At 33.7% G+C, this 23928-nt stretch overlaps 1 protein-coding gene across 1 annotated transcript in view; it reads right to left on the reverse strand.

Moving 5' to 3' along the window:
* The window catches only part of ADAM23 (ADAM metallopeptidase domain 23), a 73407-nt gene that overhangs the window by 41809 nt on the left and 7670 nt on the right, over window positions 1-23928 (reverse strand). Inside the window, exons 3-10 of the mRNA XM_062578772.1 lie at window positions 22446-22522; window positions 11201-11264; window positions 7858-7940; window positions 7077-7140; window positions 4690-4762; window positions 4056-4141; window positions 3137-3202; window positions 493-564 (exon numbers count right to left, since the gene is read on the reverse strand). Of these exons, the coding sequence (XP_062434756.1) occupies window positions 493-564; window positions 3137-3202; window positions 4056-4141; window positions 4690-4762; window positions 7077-7140; window positions 7858-7940; window positions 11201-11264; window positions 22446-22522 (585 nt within the window). The remainder of the gene's footprint in view (window positions 1-492; window positions 565-3136; window positions 3203-4055; window positions 4142-4689; window positions 4763-7076; window positions 7141-7857; window positions 7941-11200; window positions 11265-22445; window positions 22523-23928) is intronic.

Genomic DNA, 23928 nt, shown 5'->3' on the forward strand with positions numbered 1-23928 from the left:
GGATTTTTTGTTTTTAAACTATAAATAAAGATTTATAAAGGAGAACTTTTATTCATTCCTTCTGTTTTTCTCCCAGTAAATGGTTGCATCCATTCTGAACTACAGTCACAGTTTCAACCACTCATGGCAATTCTGAGCATTTCATGAACCTAGGAGTGTTTCACGAATCTAAACTCTATTATCTCATCCTCAAGCAGTGACAGATGCCAAAAGCTCCTTCAAAGTTCCAAATCCCCTCTGCCAAAAGGGAACTATAGTAGTTGCAAAGCTTTGAGAAAAACATAAACAATAATTTGGAGGTGTCTTACACATTTATCTCTAGTAAATTTTTGGCAGAGAAACTGGAAATGAGTTTTAAAATCTAACTCTTACAGCTGCTCATTATACTTTTTTTTTTTTTTATCCTGGTATCTGCTAATATTAAACTTCCTAAATATGCTGCTAAAATAATAAAGTAACTGATACAGTTTCAGAAGTCATAGTAATACTTACAGCGTCCACAAGATTTACCACAGACTTGGCAAAATTGTTCGTGTATGCATTTGAAGAACGATGTTTTTTGAACTAGAGGCAGAAAAAAAAGAAAACAGTGAAACTTGAATATTTACTACCAATTCCTTATTTTTACAACAAGGAAGGAAAACTAGTATTTTAAGGCATGCTATGTAAAAACTCAAAACAATCCTCTTCCCAGATCACAGCATATATTTCACGGTCAAGAAACCCTGCAAGATAAAGGAAGCCATGGCTGCTAAAGAGTCTTTTATACCACCAAAAGGAACACTTAGCTGTAAGAAGTATCCTATTTAGAACCATGGTTCAAATGTTCAAAAGAAAATTAAAAATAAAGCAATTCATCCAGAGCTCATAAACAAGAGCTCAAAACTGAGATGTTGTTGTACCCACTAAAGCTATGCTTAACCTTATGGCTTAAATCCCAAACTCTGCTAGCCATATATCATGACTATAAGGTATAAAGATGACCCCTTTATCATTTGTTCTTTGTACAGCTCTTAGCAAAGCTACCCTTCCTTTAGTATAGCACAAGATTTCTATAATCAGTAGCATCAGTTAAGCCAATAGGCAAAAGAAAGAGGAAATGTATGCTAAAAGTAAATGTGCAAGTGAATATTGAAAGAGTTACGTTAGATATCTTTTATGTTCCTGTGCATGTCAATGTAACAGTTGTCTTTCCACATCCTGCTCTGCAAAGTCCTCTCTGTTCAAATTCAAATTTGCCAAAGATGCTCCTATGGTATCTGAGTACGAACCCACAACTTTAAAAAAGTAAAATTTTAACCCAAAACTATTACAAAGTACGATTTGCAATAAGAAAAATAAAGTCTTCAGAATTTCATAGAAAAGGAACAAAAATTTGCGCAGAAATTGCAAAGAAAGGTAAAGTGTTCATAAAAATATCTTCAACTGCTTTCAGTTGAAAGATATTTTTCAACTGCTGCTCAAAAGCAATACATCTCATCACGTAATAAATGACATTATCAAGTTCCACAAAAGTGTCAGCTACTCTTACTCTGAAACATGCACCCCATGTGAGGCCTTGAAACAAGAGGGCCCAGATTCTTCTCTGAGCAACTGAGGAGCTCCTCTTACCCAAAAGGAGCTAGACACATGATTAACCACACTAAATAAGAATTACAAAACAAACTCCCTGGTTTCCAAGGTAAAAACAAAACTGAAAGACACCTATTCTTATAAACTGAAATAATTTATGTTTCTCAAATTGAAAGTCAAAAGAGTGATCTCAAGGGATATGAAATCCCCAATATATTGCTAAGTGAAAAAAAAAACATACAGACAACACACAATTCAAACTCTTTACTACTGGCTGAGGCTCATTCATTCAAATGCAGAAAGATAAGTTTTTTATGTACATAGCTATTCACTGTTAAATTCCATGATCCTCTCTTACCTGCATATGCACAGATGGTTTCAATATTCAAAAATCCTACCACATCGTTCTGCAGGGACCCCACTCCTATAACTATTCTCAAAACGAAGTGCTTTCAGCAGTGACAGTAGGAGCTTTAAAATATACACTGAAAATAGTAGCGATATCACAAGATTCTCTTTGTTCTCAAGGGAACCACAACACTAGTATAAGATAATGGAAGGGGGTCATTATGGAGGGGGAAAGATTTGCTTTGTTTTTTGTTTCAAGACAATCCCAAGCCTTTCTAGAAGTGGAAAGCTAAAACAATATGCTTGAAAAAATGTTCTTGGTTTTCAGTAACATATTTACATACTAAAATCAATACTGATACGTACTGATATGCCTTTAAGCATTGTTTCTAAAACAGAAATCAAAAAAACAAAGCCTGTAAGAAGTGCAAAAACCTTATTAAATAAATTTAGTTGTGCCTTTAGTGTTAAAAGAAATTAAAGTTTTGTGAAAACATGCAATATTAACCACTTAACAAACAACGTCCAAAGAGGTTTTAGATAATCGCTTGTAAGTAGAACTCTGTAACAGGAGAAGTCTGCCCTCTACTGGTAAGCAGATAACCCTAAAAGTACTCTTAATCTCTGGATTGGTAGCCCTTAACTTGCAGCTGTGAATGTGGCCTTCAGTATATCCATTTTACTCCTTGAAAAGCATCATTACCTGCTTCTGAGTAACTGAAGCAAATCAGTCAACTGAAGCAAATAATGCTGAATGCTTGTGGTCTAAAGCCTGAGGTGAAACAACAATTAATGCCCGTAACAAGTGTACTGAACAGAGTGGTCATCCTTTAAGCACCTAACATGAGAGGCCAGTGAAACACACAGACAAATATTATCTCTTCTTAAGGAACACCAACCACAGACTCAGATACGACAAAACGTTTTTAACTTCAGTTACTGTATGCTCCCTCTATACAACTACCATGTGGGAGTTACCCTTAGAACAGTTTCCTCTCAGCTGGCTTTACAAGTTAAGAAGATTTCAAACAGAAAAACAGAAAAGTGCTATAGAAAATGCTAGATATTATGGCCTGTACTGTGTCTTACAGTAAAATGGTAGTAACTGCTGATACATAAAATACTTGAGTCAAAAAAAGCTGATGAGATATGGTGCTATACATCAACATACAAATTCTGCTCAAAAGGAAGATTACCGTTGAACTGATATACTTACCATTTTATGGTCATTGACTATCATAAGTTCCAGATATTTCATCTCTTCAAAGATGCCACGGGATGTCTGATGGATAGAAGACATATTTTGAGAAATCATGAAGCTGTAGTAATTTTCAAATATACCTGCATTTGATTTTATAGGATTATGCATAAATATTTCATACAGTGTAAACCTGTCAGAAGTAGGTCAGCTCTTCAACTAGGGTAAATCATCATAGCTCCACAAACTTTGTGAGTTATGACAATAGACACTGGCAAAGAATCTGAGTCACATCATTTGGAACGATTTTAGAGTCCATTATTCTGGTCTGGCACAGAAGAAGTCACTGTTTCTCTTATTTTCACAAAGGAGAAAAATCTCAAACACTAAAAGCTCTTGGTTTCCTATACTATTCATCACAGATTTATGGAAGAATTTAGTAAAAACAGATGGGCCTCAAAAATATATTGTGTACTGCACAACTCAGTGGAGAAATATAAATAAATCATCTTAAACTGTTGCATTCCACTAGCTTGCATGTGCAGATCACATGGCCTGTCCACTTCTGTTCTCTGAGTAACCCAATTCTGGATGACCTCATTTGGAGTTTTTCTCTGATCATGCTCTGTAATGAGCCAAATGAAAATAAAGTCAGATAGTAGCAAGACTTCATCCAGAATTATTCTCTGTCCACAAGCAGATCCAAAACATAAAATTCACCATTTTATAAACTCATTTTCACTATTAAACTTCTGTTATTTGGTATATAGTATTGCTATCCATGTTTTCTCAAAATATTCAAATTTTAAAGGACAACCTTATTGTTTTGAAAATTATACTGTGTGACATTTTAAGGTACCAAAAGATATTTGTTTGCCCATGTTTACACAAAATTAATGAATGAGAAAATTATTTTTTTTTAAATATAAGTTGTTACATTTCTACTCACTGCTCTCTTTCTTCTTTTTCTTCTCAGCCACTGTAATTCAGCTAGGAAGGGCCATTCAGAACTAGATTCAGTTTCTGTAGAAAATAGAAATTAAGAATTTCATGACATTAATTTAAACTACTGATGTACGCTATCAAAATCAAAAGTAGATTGAGATCACCAGAATTGGAATAACCTTTGTTATTTAACAGTTCATTCTTTAAAATCCCCAAAACAAAGCACCTCAACTGAAGTAATTTATCAAAATTCAAGTACTTTAGAAATCTAAAGTTACAATTAAAGTATGCATGGCAAGGTAAAGATACTACATTCTGAGCTTAGAATAGATGTTCTCTTTCATCTCTTGCCCTCAACAGCATTAATATCACTGATTAAATTAAAAGATATGTAGAAGAAAACTAAATACAAGCACTGATAAATGGAAACTTTTCAGGTGCTTTTCAACAGCTCTGAATTCCATTGCAATAATTGAGAAAAAAAGTCAGTTTACTACTTATTTTTAAAGTTTTTCTAAATAATCAGCAATTGAATAAAGGCTACGTTAATCTAATATTCAAATTGTTCATGTAATACATACACTTATTTCTAGTAAAGAAAAATTCCGAACGTAGCAAAAACATACCAAGATCTTGCAGCTGCTTAGAGGCTTGTGTTCCGTAAATTCTCTGGATGATGTGCGGCCTACTTTTACTTTCCTGGCAAGAAAAACATGCAACATTTTATTCTTATTAATAATGTCAAGGTAAAGTGAGGCACTTCTTTAGTATTTATCATATATATTATTTTTCCACAAAATGCAATCAATTATAGCACCAATCTGACATAGTAACAATTTAAAGCAATCTGTCTGCAATCCTGAGCAAATCACAAAGCCTCTGTTTCAGCCCATTCTTTGACCTACAAAACTGAAATATAATAGATGTCTTTGAGACTACTTGAAAATATTCCTTTAAAAACCTTAGAATACAAAACATTTTTTCCAGTAAATCAAAGTATATATATGTAGACAAAATCTTCCTCTGCCAGCTGAAAAGCAAGTATACAGTTAATATCTATCACAGAAATGTAGCTTTTTAATTGCAGCAAAATGAAAGAAATAAACAATAAGATATCTTCTGTTTTAGTCTGGTTTAAATGCTGAATACACCAATAAAAAGGGGAACATTTAATACACGTTTTCTTCAGAAGCCTCATATGCCCCAAATTATCACATTTTTGTATCTGCTTTAGAATACACCTATCTTTCCTTCCTTAAAACCTCTTCTGCAGAGCTAGACCAAAAAAAGTAATTCTTTTCAAAGGGTAGGATGCTATTGTTCTCTACCTCCTGTGAGAAACATTTAATGCACTGAAGGAAAATACTGCACACATGTCCTGGGTTTCTGTGAGTATTATTTATAACATCTACCATATTTAAGGTTAATCCAGCTGACTAAACCACATGCTGAAATTGATAATAGCTGCGACCAAGGTATTTATCTCATATAGTATAATCAAAGATGAGCCTTTGAGAACTCTCTGTAGTTATATTATTTCGACCTTCATCAACTTTGAAAAAAACATTCATCTCATCTGTTTTCTTATGGTTCAAATTTCCACTTGAACCCTCAGAGTTCATAGATGGCATCTCCTTTTTATAACTGCCGTAGTACTAAAAGGACAGTTTATAGAACCTGGGGGGTTTTTTGGCTCTACTTTCAAGTTTTACTGAAATAATACATTGAGAGAGATTCTATTTTCCTTGAAGAGAACCTCCTAATTTTTTACCTACTCATGCAAGAAAACACAATTTTGTGAAATTCTCCTCTGTCTGCTATATGAATACCATTGTATAAAATAACATTTTGATGTGCTACATCAAAATGCAATACTTAGCTTACCACATAGCACATAATATTGTTCCTGAGGATGCTGAGAAACATCAGTCTTTTTAAGGTGTAATACTTTCGAAAGTGTCATTTCCATAGTTTCATTTACAGACCAAGAATTGACCATCCAGACAATACTGATTCCTCCGAATGTTAATCTAGTCTACTTTAAAAGTGTCAAGAGTTAAAGATTTTGCAGATCTTTCTCTGGACTCTAAGTTCAGCTTTACAGTGACTGGAACAGAACAGTTCTACAGCATTATGTTATTTATCATACATTGTAAGTATGGAGAGACAGGCTTGAGGGCTATGATACAGCATCTGTAATACATTCGACAGACCAAAGAAGATACAAACATTAACAATTCCCTGTCTCAATGCTGCAAAATCATTTCCTTGAAAATCATTCAAATCCTTGAATCATTCAAGAGGCTGAAACACACCTAGTTTCACATACTATCTGTGAAATGTAGTTACTTCTATTAACAGCCAAAATTTTAGGAACAGCCATAAAATTAAGATGAAGTAACAAAATAATTACAGTTAACAAGACATTTGCATAAAAATCAGTCCCAAATGTTGATGCAGCATATTCATGTGCTTGGATCAGAGTAATTTAAGCTATGTGGTGACCATAGACTTTAAATCTACAAGCTGTATGATACCCAGATATAATTATTTACTTCATTAAGCTCCCTGTGGAAACATGGTAGATCAAAGAGCAATCTCATTCAATTTCAAAATTGGATCCAGCTTTTTTGACAGAGATGGATCAGATGACTTCCAGAGGCCCCTTCTATGAATCTATAAATCCTTGAGTTTAAGAAACAAACCAAATTTATACACACTTTTTGCCAGTCCATAATCATTTGCTACGGAAACACAATCTTACAATCAAACATCTAAAAGATCGACAATGGCTAGAATAGGAATAATTAAAGCAGGGAAAAATCTTAAATAATTCATATTTGCCCAGTTCTTCCCTTAAATAAATGCCAACTAGGTATTTTAAAAGAATACGTTTTTCATATGAATGCATGACAGATGACTCATCTATTGATTTAGTCTAATACTTTTATTTGCTATTCCTTGACCAATCGCTTTCTCAAACCAAATAAAATACAGATTGAAATAAACTTACTGCACTGTGCGTCAAATTCATTGGTTCTATCAAGTACAAGTAAGTACTATCTTCAAACATGCCACTAGAACATGGAGAAACAGAAGACAGAGATTCAGGATTATCATAGGAATTTGACTCCAGTATACGATTTTTGGTAAGATGAAACCAAGCTTAGGGCTGAAAAAGTGATCAACACTAAAATAAGTCTCATACATAATTGCTACTAATAAATGTGGCTAAAATGCAAAATTAATTTTGTGATAGACCAGGTGTGTTGTAATGGACTAACTGAATGTTAATGGGAATCTAATGGTAAAACACTAAAAAGAGTAAAGATTTGACCTTGGAGAAAGGCAGTCCTGAGACAGAAATTAGCATGCAATATAATCATCAGCTGAGTTATACTTAACAGTAACTAATTCTAGTAAGGACTATTTCTTACATTCTTTCCTTACAAGATCTAACAAAAAAAAAAAGTAAATTTTTCAACAGGCTGATATAATTATACATGAATGTCAAGTATATAAAGTGCTGAAGTACAATTCTTGTCTATATTCTGTCAGTCACCTTGGTGAAGTATTTATTGGTACTTACTCAAAGGCATCATGAGACAGTATCAAAAATCTTAATCCTGCTGATACTAAAAAATGGGTTAGCATTTTGGTATAGCTGGTACTGGTATTCCAGAACATCAAAATCTTTGAGCATGTAGAATTTCAGTCCATCACACATTAAGAGATAACACCAAAGAGTAGTAATCAGCTAACAGTCTGTTTTGAAAATGAGAAAGTGCACTTACTGAAGCCCATTACAAGTTGAAAGAGCAGCTTTAGAATCCTTGATACCTCTGATATTTCCATGATAGTAACAATGCTCTCCACCCTAATAATGTTAAAAACAAAGCAAACAAACAAACAAACCACAAGCACAAAATTACTGTGATTTCATGTATGTTGCTTAAAACCAAGGGGAAAAATACCTAACATCTTGCATCAGATAAACTTTCAGAGAAAGTAGTGACTGCTAAATTAAATGCTCAGAACACATCTAACACAGAGTGACAAGACTGGGATCCTCACAAAACAGACTTGCAGTGGCTTTCTTTTTAAACTAAAGACCATTATATGAAAATGGCACTCTCTGGCTAATAACTATGGCATTTAACCCAGGTTTCATAACTCCTGAATCATTTCCCAGATCACTGACTGCCTCCTAAAAACATGCTCCATCTCCAAAGCTACTGGCTATTCTGTGTTGGAGCACCCTTTAGCAATCATGCTGAAACTGTTCAATTCTGTAGAAAATAAAAAGATTCACCAAGTCAGAAAGAGGGAGCATGACTGTATACGAAAGAGGCTAGTTAGCTCTTCTAGGGAGAAGGCCTAACAGCCAACTACAATACATAAATGATTCAAATGAGAAATTCAGAGCTAATTGCACTGTCAAGCCACCATATGCTCACATACAAGAATTCTTAGGATCAAAATAGTTTCAGGAGGAGCTTTTTAAAATTTCTGATTTTTTGGACTTTTTATAGTTTCACAGTGTGTCATTTTTCTCTAAATGTTCTGGTTGTTGTCTTCATACTATTTTCCCCATATAGTGGAAGTGGAGTTCCACTGCATTAAAGTTTTTTATTACTTTGATTGTAAACAGCTAAGTATGTACAAAAAAGTAAAGTCTTCAGCGCATCTTAATGATCAAATACTATAGGCAGCCACACAGCAGATTATTAAACCCTTCATTTCTGTCCTGATACAGAAATTAATTCTATCCTTACTATTGGATAACAGAATTACTAATCCTTAAAATCCCATCAACCACTGAGGAACAAATTGTTTAGACTGTCAGAGATTTACAGAACTACTTATTGTGATTAAGGGTAGAATAAACTGGCTGCACACAAATGATTCAATCAAGGAAGCAAGTAGAGTATATTTATCTTCTATCAACATAAACAAAGCATCAGGAGTAACATTAACAGATTGTTCAGACTACATACGTTTAGAAAGAAACCACACAACGCTAAGACTTTCTGAAGTATATTTTAAGAAAAAGATCTTGTGAATGTAGTAGAAGATTTTAAGTATCAGAAATTCTGTTGCTATAGGTCAATGAAGCTGAGGAAAACTGAATGATTTACCTCATTTAAGAATTTAGTCTTTAATGCCTGTCAACAACAATCTCACCTAAACTAATGATTAAAAAAGTTCTCAAAAATTTCATTAAAAACCTTTTAGTGAAGTTGCATCTCTCACACATTGTTTGAAAACATATTGCTCATCATCAAAATATTCTTAACTCTGGTAAATGTCATGTGTCATCTAAATCCAACAACCATATTAGACTGATAGCTTCTGTAATTATGCTAACTCAAGGAATTACTGAAGATATAAAAGACCTTTGTTTAACTAAGCACAACATTATTTCAAGTTTTCATCTTATTTAATGAGCTATTCAGATACTGAATGAAATTTCTAATAGACTCTATTGTGCGCAATTAAATTCATGTATTATAGAAAAAGCAATTGCTATGTATTTACTTTTCCAACAATGAGAATTCATAAACAATGCTTTATAACAATCAAATTATGATCATCTTCTCACACAAGTAGTCTTCTGAAAACTAAAGATATTCATGTGAATGAGAAAATACTGTTTGTTCTTCAGTGTTTTCACTGTTATAGTATGTTAGGCCTTTCTAGAAAACGCAGTCTCACTTCTTTATATCCACATCAGGAAACAAAACGATCTGTTATTTATCTAAGTCTAAAAAAGATGAGAAGATATTGTAAATGCTTAGGACACAATCTCTATTTTATCTACAGAAATTGTGTGTATGTTTTCTGAACCTATAATGAAGCCTTTTGTGGATTAATGTGACCTCAGGAGCTCTATTACTGTTTCTAAATCAATAGATTCAGAAAGCATTCCCTAGGAAGTTTGGATCAAGTTACTGCAGCATGCAAAGGTAGCCCATTTGCTGAGTCTAAAATTCTAATAAAATTTTGCAGTCAGATTCATGATTCAGCAACCGCAGTGCTTAATGCTTGTGCTGCAGCTGACAATTGCATGAGCTTATCTAAATGCTAGAAGGAACTGTTTTCTTGCTTCATTTAGCATTTTTGCTCATTCTCCAAAGTATTAAGTCTTATCAAAATGAAACAATTTCCTTAATATGGTGCATGAAGCCATTTCTTTTTTTAATAGAGCAAAACAGTATATTGCAATATAATCATCTAACTTCACCTTAATCTGTGATTTATCATTCTGAGATTTTCTATAACAGGGTAAAAACAATCAATTAGGCATCTAATACTTGGATAAGCAACAGTCTCACCTTGATCTAAGTGCAACTTGAATGTTTACTTTCCTCCACTCTATATAGCGATGTATTTCATGTGCAAAATGCTCACAGTACTCTAGTATTTGTACTAAATTGGAAAAAAAAAATATCCATGAAAATATGTTTTATTAACTTCCTATGAGCCTACCAAGCTTCACTTTGGTACAAGAGCAAACTAAAAGTTTAGTTTGGTTCCCTTAGTCTGTGCTGAGGTATCTCGCACAACTTTATCTCTGTCTTTGGATCACTAGTCTATATTAGTCTGAATTCAATATAGAAGCTAGTTTGACAAGTAAGTAATTGGGTATCAAGAATATACAGGTTTTATACTAGCTCCAGAGGTGAAGGTTTCACTCAGTCTTATTTTCTGTTTCTCAGTTGTATAATTCTTGCAAAGAAAAGTTATGGCAAGTTTGTTTGTTTGTTTGTCTTAAATTTCCATCATCTCTTACCCTTGTACTTTTTGTTAAGGGCAAGTAAGTAACTGATGAAGATTACATTAATGGTAACTTTTTTGTAGAGGTAACTCAAAAAAAAAAAAAAAAAAACCTACTTTACTCTGGCAATGTCTGGATGATTTTCAGTACTACCACCTATCACTGTTCTCCAAGCTCCCCTTGCTGTGCAATTCTTCACATATTACTAAGGAATCTTTACAACATTAAATCAGTTACCTTATGTGTGTGGACAAAGGTAAAACTTAAAAAAAAAAAAAAAAAAAAAACCACCAGAAACAAGACTTTAAGCATTGTATTGGCACTGTTCCTTCAGAGAGACAATTTTCTGAGCACAATACCTTAGAAAATTTCTGTTTTCCATCTTCATAGTAAATCTCCACATAATTGGAAGATAGCAAATCACTGTCAAGAAAAAGGAAACATGAATATGAGAAAAAAATAAATATTCTTTCTATTTTCATGGGTTTTTTTAGTTAGAATCCTCAAATCATTTTTTATTTCCTTGAAAACTGATATAAAAAAATCAGGCACCTTGTGTTCAATGGCCTATTGATGCACTGTGATGTAGAGTGTGTTTCAGACAGCAATTTCATTTTGCAACGTAATTGCCCTTATTTTAGCTTTACAGTAAGATTATCGGCCTTTTAAATATAGGTAAAAAAATTTCAATGGCTTCTGAAATTTGTTTCCTGTTAACTGATACTGACAAAATGTATGTTTAGTTTGTTGTTATTTTCAAACAAGTTTTATATTTAATCTAAAAATGATACACAATATATGTAAGACAGGACAAATACATACATGATTGTCCTGAAGAAAAGAGTAAGTTGCATACTTTTACCTGTACTTCATCCAGATCTGCAAAAATGAGGACTTTTTCTAAAAATTTCAACATTCTCAAAAAATATTATTCTTTTTCTTCCTCTCATCTTTTCTTCTCAGATCCTTTTCTCAATCTTAATTCTTCCCAAATCATTATGGCAAAACACAACATTTCTGAAGCATAAAAAAACCTCATACTGTAAAAAAAAATTTCAGTCTTTTTTTTTTTTTTTAAAAAAAAAAACAACATTAGGTAGCCTGTGCTTATCCAGGGATAGCTTCAATGCTGCATTCACATCTTGACTCCCAATTAAAACTCAGTTATTATCAGAATTGGAACATACTGTCCTGGGGACAGCAAAACAAATAAACATCTTTACCGGTACCATGATGTACGCATTATAAGTATTTTACTTAATACGGTCTAAAATACTCAGCGTTTTTCAAGCCTTTAAGAGCCTTTACCCTTCTAAGTAAAAAATTCATGAAAAGGTCCAACTGTAGCACAGATATGAAAAGAAAAATACTGCTGTTATGAATAAAAAAACATCCTTATGGAAGCCTGGTCTGACAAAATAGGCTGATAGGAATTCATGTCTAAAAACAACTTATAAGAATGGGTATCTCAAACTCAAATGAGGCTATTAGCAGCCCTTATAACACTTTTAGTCTAGGACTATTAGCTCATAAAGTCAATTCTTCATGCTGCATTTATGAGGCATTATACTTATCAGAGAAGCTCCTGCAGAATTCAGTTACCAATGATTCTCCTAGCAGTCATTTTTCATGGCACTGAGACCACCACAATATGGGCACTCTGTGTACATGCAAAGCCAACAAAAACAGCCATGGATAATTATCAAATTTTCATCATTTGTCTTAACCTTCATTTTGATAGCAATACTTTATAGATATACTTTTAAAGTGCAGATTTAAAAATAAACTCAATGGTAAATAATCATTTTTAACTTTCTCTATTCAAATCACAGTAAACTATAAATTTTCTGCAAAACAATACAAACACTTCATAAATAGCATAAACTCTTGTGTATGATACAAACATTCACTAGATTTAATGTGGCAAGATTTGAAGCTTCTAAAGAGGACTGCATACACAAAGTATTTAAACTTCTAAGTGTTGATAATGCCCTTTTCCTCTTTATATTTTTCACTGTTATTCTAAAGCATAAGGTCAGCTGTTCTCAGCTACCTACTGGGATGGTCTAGACAAGACTAGAGACAATTGACAAGTTAGAAATTCTCATTAGACATAAGTCAACAAAAAACAACCAAAAAAACCCATGAGGATGATTAAACACTATATTAGGGCACTAGAGGATTTGAGAAATCTCTGTATTCTCTGTACTGGAAAGAGCTCTGAGCAATTTGAAAGAGCTAGATAAGACAACCTCCAGAAATCCACTCCAACCTTAACTATGCTGTGTTTACAACTGCAGGGTTTTGTTCAACTTTTCATTGCAGCCCACTAACAGAATTTACAGTCTCATACAACAGTTCTAAGTGAAGCTGAACTGACAAACCAGTAATAAATTTGCTTGTCTTGTTAAAGTAATGTTCACAGTGTTGTACATAAGTTTTTCTTAGTGAAAGTTAAAGTCTTGAAGTTGTTTGCTCAAACTTGTTGCCTCACACTACATCACGCAAACCATCAACATACTGCAAAGTTGTAGCATTTACCACACAGCAATTATAATTCTGAAAATCTAATTCAAAGACATTAGTAGACATTTCTTTAAACTGTGCCTCTCCCTTGCTTGTTATATGATTTTTGCCAGCCACCTACAACACACTTTGGACCACTTACAGGTATTTATATATTTGTGATTGTCTGTAGTTTCTTTCATTTTCTGAAATCCTTATAGTTTAATTGGGGGAGGGAGAATGAGGACATAATATTTATTCAGCTCCTAGTCATCTCATATCAATTATTCCTATCTCAAGTATGAGTCCACACCAGCAAACATCCTAAAGCATATCTTACACTCAGTTATCCAGAAATCCCTCAACAGGTGCTGCAAATCTGCAACAACCACGAGCTTATTTTCGGGGGGGGGGGGGGGGGGGGGGAACACATGGGGATGGGATGGGGCATAGAGACATTTGTAACAGGATTTTCTACTCTTGTAAGTGATTAAGATTGAAATGTGATACCACAGAATGTAAACTAGAACTAAAATTCAGCAAAAACATTCCACTGCTGCCGCAAAGAAATCTTTATTATTCCTGATATTAGGCCTTAGCTTTAGCAAAAAAGAAATCTTTATTATTCCTGATATTAGGCCTTAGCTTTAGCAAAAGGAAGAACAAGTTCTGTTATGCAAAGATTGTAAAAATAAGTGTAAAACTTCTATTGCAGATTTTCTCTACCAAAGTTTTTACCTGTTATTAATGCTTTAAATCTGACAAAAGAAAGGGAAAATTCTTTGAAGAAAAGAAAATTTGAACACAGTCCAAATAATTTTTAACCATTTTCTCCATCTGGAAAGACAGATGCACGGAAAAGTAATAATTTCTCACACACTTCTAGCAGATGTAATGGGAACCAGTATGCAGGATGCATTAAAGAAGTCTGGAATACAGATGATGCCTTACTATGAATGCTTATGTCAAACTGCAACACAAATTCAGACATGGTGGATGAACTCATGAAAAAAAGTGTAGTCTGCTATGATCTCTTCTATAGTTCCCTCCTTGTCTGTATTGGATAATTGTTTCTATTGAGCTGCCCTGCATCACTAGCTCTTCTACCCAAATTATACTGAGAGATGGCTTTAGACATAAGCCAAGTAAGCAGCAAAGGGATACGCTCTTCCTGTTAGCTGCCTTCTTTGAAGGTACAGGACAGTTGTTTCAGCAAAATGTACTTTCCAAACAGCTCGCATCCACCTCCTTCACACACATTCCACTGTTGTGACTCCATTAGGAGAGCTACAGTGTGACAAGTGGTTGGGCTCAGCTGACATCCTTAGGGGGAGAGGAAAAAAAAAGATTTGGCTAAGTAAGACTATGAAATGACTAAAAAACTGTCTCATACACAAGTAACAAGGTTACCTTCCAGGAACCTAGTATGTAGCCTGTGACAAATCAGGCTACAATTGAAGTATCTTCTTTGCACACTTCTTATATTATGTTTATGCTAGTCTACTACCAATGAATGAGTTTTTAAAGTATTCTGAGGTGGTTCAAGCTCAGTACCAGTGACTGAGCAACCAAGTTTAGAACATTTTTGTGAATTAACTTAACAGAAAAACACATGGTTTTGTCCATTTATTTGACAGATACAGTTTAGCAGCACAAAAAGATACAAAAAAGAGAGTGAGACCTTGCTACAGCATTTGGATGACAAATCATCAGGAAAAAATCCTCTAATGAAATGGCAATCTACAGTTTTGTTTCTATTGTATCTGTAAGTTTTATTGAAACAACTACTATTATGGCAATTTATAATTAAAATAAGTTTCTATTATGAATTTGCAGTAATCCTTAGTCGACTGTTGCCTTTCTGAAGCCACTATCACAAGATTGCCTCAAAGGAAGAAACATGCTTCAATTTACTTTTTTAATGCAACAAGGATTCACTATTTTTTCTTACACAACCTTCAAGAAGCTTAAAAATCAAAGTGTGAGGCTTTGAATCAAGCATCTGTGTTTAAAAACAATTAAAAGACCATTAATGATGCAGATGAAAATGTAAGGGGCAATTTCTCTATAACTATGGAATGAAATTAAGTACTCCACTCACTACTGCAGTTAATACCATAATGACTCTATAACAGTAAACAGTACATCCACTTAAAAAAATACTGCATGCACTGTCTGGCTCTTGCTTCTTCGTGCATTTTTGTGGGGGTTGTCCTTTCAGAAAGGAAAAAAAGATGAGCTGACAACAGGAATGTAATTTCCTATGTTATTTTGGGGTATTTTAAGAGTTTCTCAGATAAGGAAAAGATCTTTAGAAAAGGTTAAGGGAAAGCATGTTCCAAAGTCTTAAACTAGAGAAAGTAGCAGAGTGTTTTCTGGAATAATTTTCTCCTCTCTCCCCTCCAGAATCCTTGAGTCAGTTCCAAGAGATTTCAGAAAATAAACTTCCTCATCATCCTTTCTCTAATTTTATCCTGAAACCTTCCTTTTGAGAATGGAGCATACTATATTTTCTCGGCTACTTCAGCAGCCATTGTAAAAGCAGGAGCTTGAAGAGGAGTTCTAAATATGTTAAATGTTGTTTGTCTTAGTTTCCACCAGACTTCCTTTTATCACAGCACTGAAGATAGAACTGCTTTAAACAGGTGTTGCTTAAAGGATCTGAAAAAATAAACTGCTAGACAACCTTACAAAAGATATGGGGACTGTGCTATAGCAAATACCTCAATGTAATTTGCTATGACAGTGCTTGCCTAGAAGAGCAATTGACAAAATAAAGATTTTAAACAGCTGTTCAAGCTCATTCAACACTGCATTTTATTTGATCCCTTTCCTCCATCACTTGCTGGAACAACAGATAGTTTTGTATTATCAGTATAAATCTTATTAACCTGTGATTTAAGTTTGAGGGCTACTGTCCCTGTTAGAATGTTCTCATTCAATGGTAATCATACTTTCCAAAGCTGCCATCATTTAAATCAAGCTTTCTATACACAGGTGAAACTTGAATTTCTTTACCTTTTTAAGAATTGCCTGAATGATCAATATGTTCTGTTATTTTGTGTCCACTAAAAACAGTCTTCTGATTTTGCAAATCAAATGTCTTATTCCAAATTAAACCAACTCTTATTACTGAAATAAAAATCCAAATCAGATGCAGGAGTTGGTGGTGAGGGGAGTTGTCTGTTTTTTAAACTTCTTCTAGACCTTCAAGACCTTGGTTAAAATGGTGGGAGACCCACACTGGAATACCTCCAGGATGAGGAGGACACAGAACTTTTCACTTCCCAAACAACTGGTCTGACAGAAGGGTAACATTTAGAACACCAGTGCTTGCATTTTTAAAAAATAAACAGTGTGTTCCTTTAAATTCTTTATATATTCTTTAAAACAGCCCGATCCACAGGCTTCCAGATCCCATGCAGCAACATACTTCAAGAGCATCAGCATTCAGAATTAAGAAAAAAGGTGGCCCTTCAAACAAATTAATCTAGGCTTGGTTGCTTATAATCTGTTGAAACTGGCTCTGCACTCAAAGATTTTCAGAATAATTCTTTTATGAAACACAACTCTACTCAGGCATAGTAACATTAGTTAATTAGTGCAATGGAATCCAAAATTTAAACGCTTGAAAGTCAAACATTGCAGCATAATTTCTATGGCTAAAATCATACACTGTCTCCATAAAACATTCAGAGAGATAAATACACACTCTTTATTTCATAAACATTTGCCAAAGGGAAGGGGATGATAAAGAAAAACAGGAACAAAAAAGAAAAACATTAAGAGACTAATCTGGAGCATCCTAGGAGGAATGAAAGAGGCAGGTGATGGAGAGCTAAGAACACCGCTGAGAAACTTTCAAGTTCTTGGTCAGTGGCAGAAGGATTTGTGCTATCTCCTACTGCACTCCTGAAAGAGCGAGTGAGTGCAGAACCGCAGACAGTGCACATCAGTGAACATATAAATGAACATGCATACATAATATAAAATACAGATTTTTATCACAGTCCTAGTGACAAGATGAAAAAGAATAGCTGAAGTTACAAGAGAATTGTACTAAGCGCTCAGAATTACAGAAATAACTATTCAGGGAAGATGGATTAATACTTAAATATAACAGTCCTCATGATTACTGCTTTTCTTTTAATTTATATCTGAATATAATAATTGAGAAGGAAACTTTTTCACATCATTAGCTTTTCATAACTATTGTAAAGACAAAGCAAAATCATCCTCATGATATCTTGAAAAATAGGGATAGTATTTAGTATCTGTAGTCTTTTTGCATATGGAATGACCAGCAAACAATAACTTTGAACAGGTTGCCTCCAGTTCTGGGTCTCTAAACAGCAAACGAGGCAGAAATGCTGTTATCTACAGCTGAGACTCTCACAATTGCACAAGCTCACCATGTGATACATATATCATCGAACAATCCTAACACTGAATCCTAACACTTTGCATCTCATCCGTAGGAGTTAAAAAAAAAAAATGTTAGTTAAGTTTGCCAGAGCAGTATTATCTTATTTAATTTATGCAGTTTGTGCATCTTATAGGATCCATTTACTACTGGAAATGTTTGGATTTACATTTAAGAGGAGGTTATAAATATACAGATATATATGAACTTTTCTCCTGGAAAAGTTATGACTAATTTTCCCACTTCATTTTTTAAAAAGTGTGAGAAAAAACAAGAAAGAATCAAACAGACTCAAATAATACAAGCACTGTTCTACTGCCTTCCAACTTTGCTAACGAGGTCATCTCCTCTATGGCAATTCTCAAGTGAAATTCACCTCTATGGGAAAGTACAACAACAAAAAAAAAAAAAAAAAAAAAACTAACACCACTTATAAGCTTTAAACTGATGCATAAGATTGGCTTTAATATATTGGCTATAATGCTGTGCCTCATTAACAGGTCAATTCCATGTCTTACGAAGCTAGAAAGCACCATCTCATCTGGCCTTCCAAATGATACTGATTTGCAGCGGCATCATCTCTGCTGTTCTATCCCTGAGAAAAATCAGAGCAAGATGCACAATCAACTGTAAGATCAATCTGCACAGATTTACACATAAGGTCGCCTGTCATCTCAGAATCAGGATCTTATTCTACAGATATACTTGAAATACATTACGCATACTGTATCTCCACTCTCCTAATTCTTAAGTTAAAATGAGTGTTGTCTTCATGTCAGTAAGGATGGAACAAGGCTGCAGGAAAACACTTTGAAAGAGTAAAACAAGAAGCATTTTTATAGTTTATAAAACAATGCAGCATATTCTTCCATCGAATCAAATCATAACCAAATTCAAGCTTCTAAAAAAATTATCCAGTAAAAAACCAAACAAGTATTGTATCTGCTACTACAGCAAATAGTACAAATTCTTTACAAACAAATTTAACACACATGAGAACAGGATTATCTTTCAAGCTATCTTGCAACTGCAGAGCATCACACTTGTGAATTCATTTTAAAAATCAGTTAAATCTAAAGGCTACATAATAATACCAAACTAGAGAATTTTAAAGTTTTTAAAATCTGTTTTAGCTTTGCATACTTCAATGTAAGCTAGAGATCATTTATAAAACAGACTAAGAAAATACTGCTAAAATATTCCACACAACTTTATTTCAGGAGCTGGAAATAGAGACTGCAGACACAGATGTTCTAATCTTACATGATATAAGAAAAAAAAAAAATCTTGAGGGTACATGTCTCAATCATTTACATTAGAAGTTCTGAGCCCATACTATAGCACAGCAAACCTTCCTGAGACTTCTACTGCTCACAAGAATCATTGTATATTAACGTCTCAAATAGTTATGTCATCTCACAATCAAGCTTCTTCCTCCCCACAGTTCATACCAAAAATGCTGGATTTTTGTCAACTAACCTTTTAATTGAAAATGGAATCTATTTTCCTGAAAATTTAGGTGGATTTCTACAAGAAAGAATAACCGAAAAAAAATAGGCTGATTGTTTTTCTGTGTTTTTCCTCTACCCTAAAAAACACCTGAATTTTGAGGGATGTTTTCATTTTGGCTTTTTTTGGTTTCTGTTTCCATCCTTCTAAGATATTGAATTCAGTATTCCTTGTACTTGCCTCAACCTCTAGAATCCCTCAGGAGAAAGGCTCTAGCATGGCCCTTTGTTAAGAGACAGCTGCTAAACCATCAGCCAAAAACTGCTGTTTCTATCCCAAAGACACTGTAGCTAACTATCCTCCTCACTAAAAAAAGCAGTAAGTAGGTATTTTAAATTCACTGCTTTTGATACGTCTAATTTGTATTAGGTAGTGCAGGGGAATGTAAAAACTGCTAGCTTAAAACATAACAGTTGTGCATAGAAACACTTATCCTTTAACTAAATAAAACATAAAAGCTTTTCATATGGTGGTTAAAGAGAGATCATTAGAGAATAATTTGTCATTAATATTATATACCTAAACACGTGTGAGGTGATAACAAAAGATGAAAAGTTGTTCAGAGGTACTACAGATCATTGATTATACTAATGCATTGATTACACAAATGCACTGACGGCACTAAGTTTGAAGATAAAAATATGATTTTAAAAAAATTAATTAACATACTTTTAAAAATTTTTCTTAAACGGGAGTTAAGATAAGGCTATATAACTGTTACTTGTATACGGAATATATCTAATTTGTGCTGATGATCGTAGATGAATTAGGAAAATTCTACTTTTAAAATGGAATTAACGTTATCCCATTAGTATCCAATTACCTTTCTTTTTGTATAAAAAGCATTAGCTAAAAACATTACTTAATTCATTGTAGATGAGAAAAAAGTATCACTATTCAAATTATTTTCATAATCTATATATCTGCAACTATTATGCCTTAATGTCATTATGACATCAGGCTGACAGCCTGAAACTGGTCAGACATTTAAGTGTAACAAAGGGCAAGATGTCTAATACTTCAGAATACCCTAGAGTTGACCCACCTTGTTAAAGAGTTCAAACTTCTAATGTAATCTCTGATTTTTTCAGAGTCTTGTCACCAGGAACGATCTTTATGATAATAAACAATTATTTGATTTGTATAACACCTAAGAGTACTACCACAAGCCTTAGGCAACAGAGACAGAACTAATAACCCATTCAAAGTCCACACAAATCTGCAGTTTGAATTGCCTCAGCATACTGGATTCAAAAGGATTTATTTGACAGGCTGTATTTCCTTGAGGCTGTGTTTGTCCTGCTGCACTAAAGCAAGATAGAAAACAGCAAGTTATTTCTTCTAAACTAAAATCATATTATGTGAAGTCCTAAAATTTTTAGATTACCACCCATTCTTCTTGTGTTGATAGTAGTTACGATTTTGTAAGTGAACATTCAATTTTATTAAACAGAAGTTAGAATATAAAAAGTTGACAACTGCAGATTCCAACAATGGTAAATTGAAGATTTAAAACTAAAACGTGTTTCTAGGCAGCAACTATCCTCTGATTTTAGCTTTATCCACTTGAAGAACTTTTCAAAAAAAGGCAAGACAAACATTTTGACAAAATATTCTGCCAACCACTTAAGACCTTGTGTCACATTTTAAAAGACAGAGCTGCAAGAGAGGCCTAACTTAAAAATGATGCAAGCATGATGGTAAAGGTTTCTAGTTCATTTTTAAAGCGAAACATCTGATTCCTAAAAGCTGAGAAGCAAAGCGTGTGAACATTAATAGTTCAGCAAATTTTAAAAAGCCATAAATTGTTCCCTTGAAAAACTTTTAGATTTGATAAGGTTGAATTTTTCTCCCTAATAAGACTTTCACTACAGCTGACAGTTAAAAACAAAATAAGACCTCAGATGGACCTCAAGAATAGGGTAAAATTTTTTATTACTGATATGCAATTGTTTCTTTGAACTTCTCTCTCTAAATGTGCTGAAAGACTGAAAGACAGCAGAAGCTGCAAATGCACTTTTATGCAACACTTCAGATAATTCTGCCTGTCAGGTATTTACTACTGATTTTATAATTTCACTTTACTCTGGAATTTTCTCAGTGTAAATTCTTACAGTGGCATGAAAATTTTCTTACGATTTTTAGAAAAATATACAGTTCCATAACTTCAGCTAAGAATATAAAAAGATGCAATACAAACTAAACAGACGTGTATTAAGATCAGATCATCTGATCTGCCAACTATCTACAGTTGTTTATCTTACTGGTAAACAGACTCTAGCTGCAACTTTCAACATAGCCAGACCATTAAGATTCCTGTTCCATAATGAACTTTCTGATTATAATGACAATAGAGTGTTTTCCAGGTTATTGAAGATGAGTTATTCTTATAGGTATTTACAATGTTACACTACATACCAGTCAGAGTAACTACAGACAGACCCATCTTCAGGACAGTTCATCAGTAAGTCAAAGAGAACTTTCAAGCACTAGTGGTCATAAAAGCTCTCTATTCACAAATCCAGAGCATAAATCACACCTAGTCTTTGCCCCTTCCAGGTAAACGGTATCCAGAAGACAGAAACTGAAAATACAAATTACTATCTTGAATCAGTCCAGTACAGACATGTAAATAAACAGCAAACATGATGACAAACAGCTTCATCCACAGTTCAAAATACTGAATCACATTTTACCTTGCTTTAAGCAAAGATAACTTAAGACTAACACATACATCACTTTCTGAAACATTATCTCTCTTCTACAACATTTCCATGCTTAGTATACTGGTAATATTGAAACTAAGTTACTGACAACTACCATCATGTTTCTATTACACATGAAGCTTGTTCAATTATTACTGTTTTATTATGGATGTTCATAAAGGTTCAGAACTTACGGGATCAGTAAAAGACAATCATCCTCCAATTACTTAGGTTACATCAAAATATAAAGAAATACACCATATACAAAATATATAGAAAATAAAATTCCTCTATTCTTTATCATTTTTCTTTTTCTTTTCTTTTCTTTTTTTTTTTTGGGGGGGGGGGGGGGGGGGGCTTTTGTTTTCTATAGATCTCAGGACTGCACGTGCCCTGGTCTTGTACCATAGAAGTTAATGACGGTTAGAGTAGGACAAAAGAAATCCCAAATTGTGCACTTACTTATTCAATGTGAGGTCAAGGATGAATTTGGAGCCAAAGGCCTCAATTTGGAAACTTGCCTGGGCCAGATGGACAGCCTGTAAACATGAACACACAGTAGTACTATAGAGTTTTGCAGAATAAAGTTTTCAAAAAAACCCACCAAGTTTTATATGCAGCAAATATTTGCCATAAAAACATTTGAAAAACAGAATATGGAAAACATGCTTATTTTCATGAATCTTACAGAAAGTTTAAACCTTTGCCCCTGTAATTGGGCAAATTACAAAATGAATCATGATTCAAAAGGGTTTGTCTTTCAAGGGGATGAAGGAAAAGGGAGAAGTAAACGGTATCTGAAAAGCATACTTTAAAATATACAGACAGAAAAATCATTCTTTACAAAAACAACCAAAAAAAACCCCCAAAAAACGCCCCACAAACCATTCAGAGAATTCTTACAAACACCTGTACTGTCTTGTTGCTAAAACCAGATGGGTATATAAGCAATACAGTACACTGTTTTGTTAATTACGTTATTGTATTCAGTCACATAAAAAGACCTCAATAATTAAAGCATTTGTGATACAAGTCTTCAAATACAAAATCATGTCAAAGTCTGTATTAAATATTATGAAGGTCTCCTTCAAAGTAATCCTTTCACAATTAAAGGCCATGTATTTGGCAATGTTATCAAAACAATGGATAAAAGACTGTTGCTGCTTAATATACAGCACAAACATCCATTAGCAAGTCTCACATATGGAGTTAACTTTTAAGAAATTCAATTTTGGTCAAATAGATTATATTCTTTAACCTATTGTTTCTGTATCATTGTGACTGAAGGCAAAACACTGAAAATATATTCACCTGTTTTCTAGAAAAAGGAGGAAGACAAAGGAGACAACGCAAGGATTTGTTTTTGTGAAGACAGGGTTCAGGCAGGCAGGAAGCAATTAGACCCGTACATCACACAGCCTCTTTTGGAACATTCTTGAAAATCAAATCATGCTTACTTATAACCTAATTTGATAAAAATTAATAATTTCATGAAGTTGAAATATTATGTCTATGCCCTTTAATCCAAAGGAAAAAAAATACTAGTTTTTATTACATACCAAAATGAATCTTTAGATATGTCATTAAAATGATATAAAGTCCTAGCTAGTTTTTGGCAAAATATAGATAATACTAAATTTAGCTTTTTATGCCCACAAAGCCTCTAATTTTGTTTTCCTTTGGAATTTTGCACAAAGGATAAATTCTTTGTGCTCCTGTTACATCCCTGCACTATGCAGGGTAGCATTGATTTTCAACTTACTTCTCTGCAAAGGAATTCATCATCTTTAATAAGAGCCTTCAATTAAAAAAAAATTCCAATAGTTGCTATAGTGTCTAAATACAACTGAGATGCTTCCTGCATATTGTTCTTGGACCACATTCTTTGTTCCCAAAAGTAGTGTCTCCCTCTTAACCAAGAGGGTCACAGAATTTCTTGCCCATA

This window comes from Rhea pennata, chromosome 6, assembly GCF_028389875.1.
Source record: "Rhea pennata isolate bPtePen1 chromosome 6, bPtePen1.pri, whole genome shotgun sequence".
In the NCBI taxonomy this organism is placed as follows: domain Eukaryota; kingdom Metazoa; phylum Chordata; class Aves; order Rheiformes; family Rheidae; genus Rhea; species Rhea pennata.